A 10,000-nucleotide genomic window follows, 5' to 3' on the forward strand; every position below is an offset into this window, starting at 1 on the left:
ACGTCTGCAGTCCTTTCCTTGTTGGCTGGTTCAGCAGAACGCACTGCGGGAGCTGGTTCCAGACCTCCACAACAGCGTCAGGGAAGGACCGAAGGACATCATTCCGTGCTCTGGGCGGAAGAGTGGAAGTGAGCTGAAACTGGTGTGAGGGATGCTTTTGTGTGCGTCGGCTATGGTGTGATGTGTTGGTCGCTCGGGGTGGAAGAAGGGTGAGAAGCATGTCTGGGCCAGTTGAAAAGTGGAGCTTGTAGAGAAAGCAGAGTGCGCCGACCATTCTGCGGATGTCCAAGCTAGGGAGGTAGGCTCCATCACCGATTAGGTGAAGGCCACGGCGCTGGATGGCAGTGAGGCGAGCCAGAGTGGTGGGTGCAGCGCTCATATACACGAGCATGCCGCGTACTCCAAAACCGGGCGGACGAAGCCCTTGTAGATCACTCCACGGCACCTGGAGTCCAGCACTCGTGAGGCTTTCCGGAGGAAGCCGAGACGCTGCGAGCCTCGAATAGCCAATTGCCTGATATGAGCTGTGAAGGACAGGTGTTGGTCAAACAGCACACCCAGCAGCTTCAGCTGGTCGACTTCCGGAACAACTGTGCCCTGGAATACAATCGGTGGGACGACGACTGTGTTGAGATGGTGAGAAACCAGGAGGGACTGAGACTTTGTAGGTTCAAACCTAATGTGCCAGGCCATTCCCCAGTCTGCCAGCGCATTTACAGCGAGCTGGAGTGTGGTAGCATCTTCGGGTACTAGTACTGTAGTAGTACTACAGTCAGACCTCGCATAACCGCACACATCCGTTTTCCAGAAAAAATGTCCGGATAGGCAAGGGAACCGGATAATCGAACACACATACTGTATGTATGCATGGCATATGCTGTAAATCGGCAACCAACAATTTTCTTCCGGATGGCGAGGGATCCGGATAAAAGAGGACCGGATAAGCGAGGTCTGACTGTACTGTCACTGCTAATGCTAGTACTAGTACAGTACTAGCAAGAGTATGGGGGTTATAATACTCTTGCTACTAGGCGGGTAGATCTACTACTAGTACTAGGCGACTACGGACTAGCACTACGGACTAGCACTACGGACTAGCACTACGACACTAGTGCACTACTGAGTACTGTACTCTGTAGTTTGTGTCACAGACTCAGTGCGTGGATCGTGTGGTCCTTCCACACAGTCCTGCTTTCCGCACCAGGGAGTGGTGATACGAAACTAACTTCGAAAGGGATTTCACGACCACTCCTGCTTTCACTGTAACCAGAAATCGATCGCCGGGTTGATAGCCGGGTTGATCGCCGGGTTGATAGGGCCAACTAGTAATAGGCTATGAGCGCTTGGCTTGGTCTGGGCAAACAGCTCGTTAGCGTTTCTGAATTGCATCGGAGCTTCGAGCTTGGGTATGCAATGCAATGCAGTGCTCTTACAAGGTTAGGGTTAGGGTTAGTAGTCTTCGCTCTTCTCTCCTCCTACCACCCCCACTCCACGTACGTCACAGTCGGATTTCACAAGCAATCCGATACATAGTTGTATCATTGCTTGTGAAATGGGCGTACCCGCTGATCGCACTGTGACTGTTTCGGCACTTCCTAGTAACGGAACACAGTCATGTAAACTGTTCTGATGTTGTTGCAATGACAATGATCATGTACTGTCCTGGACATGGAAATCCGGTCGTACGTCTAGCGGCCCCAGGGCGCTGGCCATGCACTGCAGCCGTGGCGGCGTGAGCAAGCGGTAAGAGCAGACACTATGCGCTGCAGCACTCTGCCTCTGGTAGTGTCGGATCAACATGTGTACTGTGTGCAATGTTCTGTACGCGCTGATGCCAGCAGGGCGCCGGCCCAGGTCATTCGACTGGATTTCCATGTCCTCCACAGTACTAGTAGTTCCTTCCAGTGTACAAGTATGTTGTATTGTAATGCATTGCATGTCGGAGTATGTTGTATTGTATTGCATGTCGAAGTTTCCGGTGAGACAAAACTATGTCTAGCCCTCGCGATTTACGCGATTTCATGCTCAAACACAGCAGTTTAATATTCTAATGAAGCTGTCCTTGATGCAGCTCATCCAAGGCCCTTTCAGGCCTTTTTTCATGCTGTCAAACAGGTAATTTTTGCCCGTAAAATTTAAAAGAGGCTTGACACATGCTTCAAAAAAAAAGAAAAAAGGAGACTAGAGCACACAACTGAACTAGTGGATACCCACACACACACATGCGCAAGCACACAAACACACCAGGGGCGTAGCTGGTCCCCTTGGGGGGGGGGGGGGGGGGGGAGGGGGTGCACGGCCGCATATGTAGGATGTCTGGTACCATGGTGCATGTCATTCATGGTCATTTTGTGAATGCTGATTCTAGGTCGAAGTTTTTTGGGGGGGGGGTGGGGGTGGGGTTTCTACTTGCTCCATGCCGCGGGCTACGCGCCTGGGGGGAGAGAGAGAGAGAGAGAGAGAGAGTGAGAGAGAGAGAGTGAGAGAGAGAGAGTGAGAGAGAGAGAGTGAGCGAGAGAGCGAGAGAGAGTGAGAGAGAGAGAGTGACAGAGAGAGAGAGAGAGAGAGAGAGAGAGAGAGAGAGAGAGAGAGAGAGAGAGAGAGAGAGTGACAGAGAGAGAGACAGAGACAGAGAGAGAGAGAGAGAGAGAGAGAGAGAGAGAGAGAGAGAGAGAGAGAGAGAGAGTGACAGTGAGAGTGAGAGAGATAGAGAGTGAGAGAGAGTGAGAGAGAGATAGAGAGACACACACACGCACGCACACGTCTGTAAAAAACATGCGGCGTTCAATGGCAACGTCTGCGGTTGAGAAGTGGTGTGCGAGCAAGAAAAGTAAGAAGACGCATAGCGCATGAAAGTATATTTGCCACCAACACCACATAATTGATTAGAATGGTCAAGGTAATGATAACGACGAGGTCATTGTCCTGAATTATGAGGTCATTGTCCTGAACTATGAGGTCATTATGCTGAGTGCTGTCAATGCTGTGCAGTATCACTGTAGCACTGTAACAGATCATTATTATTACTATGCACTGCACCTGCTAAGATAAGCCCATAAGTAGAGACAGCTTGAAAATCAGGGAGCCAATGTCATGTTAGCATTGTCGGCACAGGCTGCCTTCCGATTTCACCTCCTTATGTGTATGTGTGTGTGTGTGTGTGTGTGTGTCCCATATGGTGCAGTGGTATGTGCAGCGATTTCCAATCGATAAGTTGCGGGTTCGATTCCCGACGATTATGGTCACACACGTCTTTCTTCTCTTTCTCAGACTCTTCCTGACTTTTCTTTCATTCTCCTGGGTGGTTACCAACAGCCAGTGCATGCCGGAGTATGTGGTGTGATGTGTGTGCGGGAAAAAAATGAAAAGACCAAAAATAGGGATTCACTGGCCAGAAAAATCACTTCAAAGTAGCTGTATGGTGTAGACCAGGCTGAATAGTGACGGTCAATTCTTCAGCCTTGCAAGCTGTTGAATGGTGCAATCCCAGCACAAGTTGCTATGGCTTCTGCCGTAGCATTGCTATCATCGCCTCCGGCGATGGGCGTCAAAGGTCAAAGGTGTGTGTGTGTGTGTGTGTGTGTGTGTGTGTTGCTATGTCTAACATAGCGGTTCGCTATCATCGCTTCCGCGATGGGCAGGTCTGAGGTCTGAGGTGCGTGTGTGTGTGTGTGTAACATTATATATATATGAGCCGTCAGATGTGAATAGGGGGCCAATCGTCATTTTTTGTTGAAATTAAGGTATGCCATTGATGTAATGGATAAAATTTGAATCAAGATTTCACTCTTCTTGAAGCGGCGGTAATTCCACGGCCAGCGATGCACAGTATCTTGTCAATTTGCTCATTCACTCATACTTTGTCAAGGGATTTTGCACACACTCAAAGAGACATGATATTGACCGAGATAAGCAGGATTTGAAAGACGTTGGGCAGGTGTTGCAGCTGTGCAGCAAAGTCATGATCAAGCTATGCAGCTGCGTTTCAGTTCTTCGGAGTTAGTGGACTGCGGAGTTGGTTGATGAGCTCGAGTTCCGGCTCTGATTTCTTGTTCAGTAATTGGGGTAGTGCAATGACACAACCACGGTCTTCGTACCGCTCACAGTAGTCCAGGATGTGGCGAATACACTCCCTCTCGTTTTTCTCCTCATCTCCGTCTCCCTCTTCTTCCACATCTGGCTTTGTCATGTTGAGAAAGTCTGCCAATTCATCTGAGATCTGTCCGTCATTACATGCCGGCGTGCGGCATGGGTTGTTTGGGTTTGTTATGTCAAAGTGGCACAGTGGTTCCTGCACGGCACAGGGCAGAACATATGGAAACAGACAAGACAAACCGTAAGAGAGAGGTTCCGGGGTACGATTTTCTGTGCCAAAAATCTGCATGGGCGCTACGGATTTTTCCAGGCGTGCTTCATACCATTTTTCGGCACGGAGAATCCGTATGGACTGGCTTTCATACGAACCCTGTGTTTGTATGGAGATATTGCGTCATCGAGTGCAGAAAGATTTTTCGCGTACAAGTTTGGTACTAGAAACATCGATTTTTCGCGGGAAGTTTTGATTTCTATACAAATTTTCAAAACGAGAGAGCTTGGAAGTGTAGCGGGCCGCAGTCTCTCTCGGAGGCAAATGCACACGGGTCTCAGTGAACACACTGTAACTGGAAATTGAAATGTAACTATAACTGACAATGAAATTAACTGGCAATGGAATTAACTGACTGGCAACTAAATTAACTAACTTGCAATAAAAGAATCGTGAGCAGCAGCTTTTATACAAAGGCAGACTCCGTACGCTAATGTACGGGGATACGCTAACGTATGGGGATACAGTACGGGGATATGCTAACGTATGGGAATACACTACCGTGCGGGATATGCTATACGCTACACCTCCCCTCTCAAATACAATCACGTCCTCGTGATTAGAATACTAGGTGATAGCTGGACACCAACAACCGGCGGCGATTTTGAAGAAACTGGTGGCATGCATGGTCGCGTCGGAATAAACTCGACGATAGGAGATAGGCAGAATGGATGTCTTGCATATACAGGTATGTAGTCGTGAACATTATAGTAGATCGCAAATTACTGGGAGAGCGTCAACCGGAGTATGGCAAATAATATCGGAAATGATAACGTTTGGAAGAGACAGAAGAATGAACTGATAAACAAATCATAAAGTAGAAGCACACCAGGTTCACACGATTTCACGGGGTCAAAAGGGAAAGAACTGGCCTCCAAATAGGACCTGAAACCACAGCACGCTTGCTGCACAACACTGGCACAACCTGCCAGGAACATCGCAGTTCAAAAACCGAACTGAATACACTATAAGGGGCATTGTCACACACATTGTCCCAGGTTAGCTGGGTAGACCGTGGCTCACCATGATCGGATGCCTACCAAACTAAACTGGATTCACACACTCGCAGAAAGGAAGACTGAAGAGAATAGGAAGACTGAAGGAAGACAGGAAAGAAAATGCCATATCGGGAATTAGCTTACGTTGGGCATGGAGATGAATCGGTAAAGACGCTGTCATCATTTCTGGTTATCAATGGATGTGGCGGGCAGGCGTAGGAGGAGCGGCGGCTGGCGCATCCGGTTGGGTTGGATGTGGCGGGCAGACGTCGGAGGAGCGGCGGCTGGTGCATCCGGTTGGGCCATGCATTCGGTGAAATGGGCATTCTGTCGCGTTGAGTGTCACGTTGTATGACACATAGAATGCCACGACGCATAGAGTACCATGTGAGCATGCACCAAGGCGTGTGACCGACATGGATACCGTGATGTACAGCGCACGTGACTGTAGCCAGCAGCAAAGCATGAGCATGCAGTAAAGCGCCAGCAATCATAGCAGCATAGTTTGAGTGGCAGCACGAAGCAGCCGCATGCACCCATTAATCTGCATTATTACTATAATGCTACATTAACTACAACACACAGCAGCTTGCGGTTAGGAGGGTGCTGGCCAGCGAAGTGAGAGGCTACAGAGAGAGCAGGATCTTGGCGAAGCCAAGAGGATAGTCGCGTCCGAGGGACGAAGACCGAGAGCCCTGAGTAGCCGGAAATGAGCACGGCCCATTGTGGCCAGCAAGCCTCGTACCGAAGCAGCCGTGAGCGAGGTTAAAGTCATAGACACTGTCGGAGCAGGATCTTGGCGGAGCCAAGAGAGAGGTCAGAGAGAGGTCACTGCCGGAGCAGGATCTAGGCGGAGCCAAGAGAGGGGTCTCTGCCGGAGCAGAATCTTGGTGGAGCCAAGAGAGAGGTCAGAGAGAGGTCACTGCCGGAGCAGGATCTTGACGGAGCCAAGCCAGGGGTCACTGCCGGAGCAGGATCTTGGCGGGGTAACCACCAGCCACGGTGGGCCACCGGGTAGTTGAGATGGTGGTGGAGCTGAACGTGTCCGAGAACGTCTTGGAATCGCCGGTGGCAATTGTGCACGTTGCCCCGCTGTAGCCACTGTCACATTAGCAGCCTTGCTAGCGTTCGGCCTTCGACTGCTTGAGTGTGGCAATGATTCATGTCTCGTTGATATGGAGACGAGGCAAGGAAATAGAAAGGCAGATAGACACAGAAACAGACAGACAGGCAGACAAACAGACACAAAACAGACGGACAGACAAACACACAAACAGACAGAGAATTCAGGGTCAGCTGGGTAGACACTGCCGAAGCAGAATACTGGTGGAGCCAAGTATCTACAAGTACAAGAGTCTGCGTCCGAGGAACGGCGACCGAGGGCCCTAAGTAAAGAGAGGGGTCACTGCCGGAGCAGGATCTTGGCAGGGCCAAGAGAGAGGTCGGACAAGAGTAATACGTAGACACTGCCGGAGCAGAATGTTGGCGGAGCCAAGTATCTACGAGGGAGGATTCAGGGTCGGCCGGGTAGACACTGCCGAAGAAGAATGTTGACGGAGCCAAGTATCTACAAGAGTCTGCGTCCGAGGGACGGCGACCGATGGCCCTGAGTAAAGAGAGGGGTCACTGCCGGAGCAGGATCTTGGCAGGGCCAAGAGAGAGAGGTCAGACAAGAGATATACGTAGACACTGCCGGAGCAGAATGTTGGCGGAGCCAAGTATCTACGAGAGAGGATTCAGGGTCGGCCGGGTAGACACTGTCGAAGCAGAATGTTGGCGGAGCCAAGTATCTACAAGAGTCTGCGTCCGAGGGACGGCGACCGAGGGCCCTGAGTAAAGAGAGGGGTTACTGCCGGAGCAGGATCTTGGCAGGGCCAAGAGAGAGGTCAGAGAAGGGTCTCTGCCGGAGCAGGATATTGGCGAAGCCAAGAGAGGGGTCACTGCCGGAGCAGGATCTTGGCAGGGCCAAGAGAGAGGTCAGAGAGGGGTCACTGCCGGAGCAGGATCTTGGCGGAGCCAAGGGAAGAGTCAGAGAGGGGGCACTGCAGCGAGAGATCTTGGCGGAGCCAAGAGAGGGACGAGGACAAAAAGCCCCCTGGGTAGTTAGGCATTAAATGTTTGTGCATTGAGACCGCATGTGGTAAAGAGGATACTGACAAGAGTTCAAGCAACACGGATGAGAACCAGTAAGACAGTTACCTTGATGATCTCCTTGGCTGTGTCGCTCATTCCACGCCGGATAAATGCTCGTGCAGCAAAGGGAGCTTGCCCAAATAGAAGGACGAACTTTGCTGCGGTGATTGGCTAGACCATGGTGTCAGGTCGCTCCGCAGCTGTGGGAGCAAAGGTTCTGGAGTCATCCAACTTGGACCGGGCAGAGCATCAAAGGCATTGGAGGTGACTGGCACGTGTGATGCTCGAAACAGTAAGTGGTATTTAAAGAAGAAAAATAGATTATCGCTGGCAAACAGTTTCCTTCTGGCAATGCTAGGGCGAGGGCGTTGTAATCTCTCGGCCAGCACAATGCCTTGCCCAGACGACTGCATGGGGCTAAATGGTTGTGCGTTAAATGGACCACCTGTCATACCGTCCTTGCAGCAGCGTTGGAGACAGTCAGTAATAAATCAGCTGCCACAGACTTGGCTCAATGATGTCCCACTTCAGTGATAGGTCTGCAGCAGCCTTGATGCGGAATTGATAGGACAGCAACTCCACTGTCCTGTGCAAAGAAATGTCGACCATGATCTGGACCAAGACGGTGAAGGCCTCAACCCACGTCGCAAGATCAAGAACATGCCTACTCTTGCTGCGAGCAAACACATGCGAGCGCCCCCCCCCCCCCACACACACATACATGCACATGCATACGCACACGCATGCACACGCATGCACACGCATGCACACGCATGCACACGCATGCACACGCACGCACACGCACGCACACGCACGCACACGCACGCACACGCACGCACACGCACGCACACGCACGCACACGCACGCACACGCACGCACACGCACGCACACGCACGCACACGCACGCACACGCACGCACACGCACGCACACGCACGCACACGCACGCACACGCACGCACACGCACGCACACGCACGCACACGCACGCACACGCACGCACACGCACGCACACGCACGCACACGCACGCACACGCACGCACACGCACGCACACGCACGCACACGCACGCACACGCACGCACACGCACGCACACGCACGCACACGCACGCACACGCACGCACACGCACGCACACGCACGCACACGCACGCACACGCACGCACACGCACGCACACGCACGCACACGCACGCACACGCACGCACACGCACGCACACGCACACACACGCACGCACACGCACGCACACGCACGCACACGCACGCACACGCACGCACGCACACGCACGCGCGCGCACGCACGCACGCGCACGCACGCGCACGCACGCACACGCACGCACACGCACGCACACGCACACGCACGCACACGCACGCACACGCACGCACACGCACGCACACGCACGCACACGCACGCACACGCACGCACACGCACGCACACGCACGCACACGCACGCACACACACGCACACACACGCACACACACGCACGCACACGCACGCACACGCACGCACACGCACGCACACGCACGCACGCGCACGCACACGCACGCACACGCACGCACACGCACACGCACACGCACACGCACGCGCACGCACGCACGCGCACGCACGCGCACGCACGCGCACGCACGCGCACGCACGCGCGCGCGCGCACGCACGCACACGCACTACTACTACTACTACTACTACTACTACTACTACTACTACTACTACTACTACTACTACTACTACTACTACTACTACTACTACTACTACTACCTACTACTACTACTACTACTACTACTACTACTACTACTACTACTACTACTACTACTACTACTACTACTACTACTACTACTACTACTACTACTACTACTACTACTACTACTACTACTACTACTACTACTACTACTACTACTACTACTACTACTACTACTACTACTACTACTACTACTACTACTACTACTACTACTACTACTACTACTACTACTACTACTACTACTACTACTACTACTACTACTACTACTACTACTACTACTACTACTACTACTACTACTACTACTACTACTACTACTACTACTACTACTACTACTACTACTACTACTACTACTACTACTACTACTACTACTACTACTACTACTACTACTACTACTACTACTACTACTACTACTACTACTACTACTACTACTACTACTACTACTACTACTACTACTACTACTACTACTACTACTACTACTACTACTACTACTACTACTACTACTACTACTACTACTACTACTACTACTACTACTACTACTACTACTACTACTACTACTACTACTACTACTACTACTACTACTACTACTACTACTACTACTACTACTACTACTACTACTACTACTACTACTACTACTACTACTACTACTACTACTACTACTACTACTACTACTACTACTACTACTACTACTACTACTACTACTACTACTACTACTACTACTACTACTACTACTACTACTACTACTACTACTACTACTACTACTACTACTACTACTACTA

At 51.2% G+C, this 10,000-nt stretch overlaps 1 protein-coding gene across 2 annotated transcripts; it reads right to left on the minus strand.

The window, feature by feature from the left end:
• Positions 1-3,897: 3,897 nt before the first annotated feature.
• LOC135817482 (uncharacterized) lies at positions 3,898-8,163 on the minus strand. Of its 2 annotated transcripts, none has more exons than XM_065330677.1 (2): positions 7,564-8,163; positions 3,898-4,291 (listed from the first exon to the last, which is right to left on the minus strand). In XM_065330677.1, the coding sequence occupies exons 1-2, from the start codon at positions 7,591-7,593 to the stop codon at positions 3,986-3,988; spliced, it is 336 nt and encodes a 111-aa protein (XP_065186749.1). In that variant the 5' UTR covers positions 7,594-8,163; the 3' UTR covers positions 3,898-3,985. The 2 variants fall into 2 exon arrangements, with proteins under 2 accessions (XP_065186749.1, XP_065186750.1); XM_065330678.1 differs by having other exon boundaries at positions 5,509-8,163.
• Between the last annotated feature and the right edge of the window lie 1,837 nt (positions 8,164-10,000).

The sequence above is a fragment of the Sycon ciliatum genome, chromosome 5 (assembly GCF_964019385.1).
Source record: "Sycon ciliatum chromosome 5, ocSycCili1.1, whole genome shotgun sequence".
Classification (NCBI taxonomy): Eukaryota; Metazoa; Porifera; class Calcarea; order Leucosolenida; family Sycettidae; genus Sycon; species Sycon ciliatum.

Bases quoted from the DNA above. Each gene is read 5' to 3' on its own strand.
- LOC135817482 (XM_065330677.1), bottom strand. From the start codon at position 7,593: ATGAGCGACACAGCCAAGGAGATCATCAAG. The intron at 4,292-7,563 runs GTAACTGTCTTA...TGTGCCGTGCAG, and splicing joins CAGCCAAGGAGATCATCAAG to GAACCACTGTGCCACTTTGA.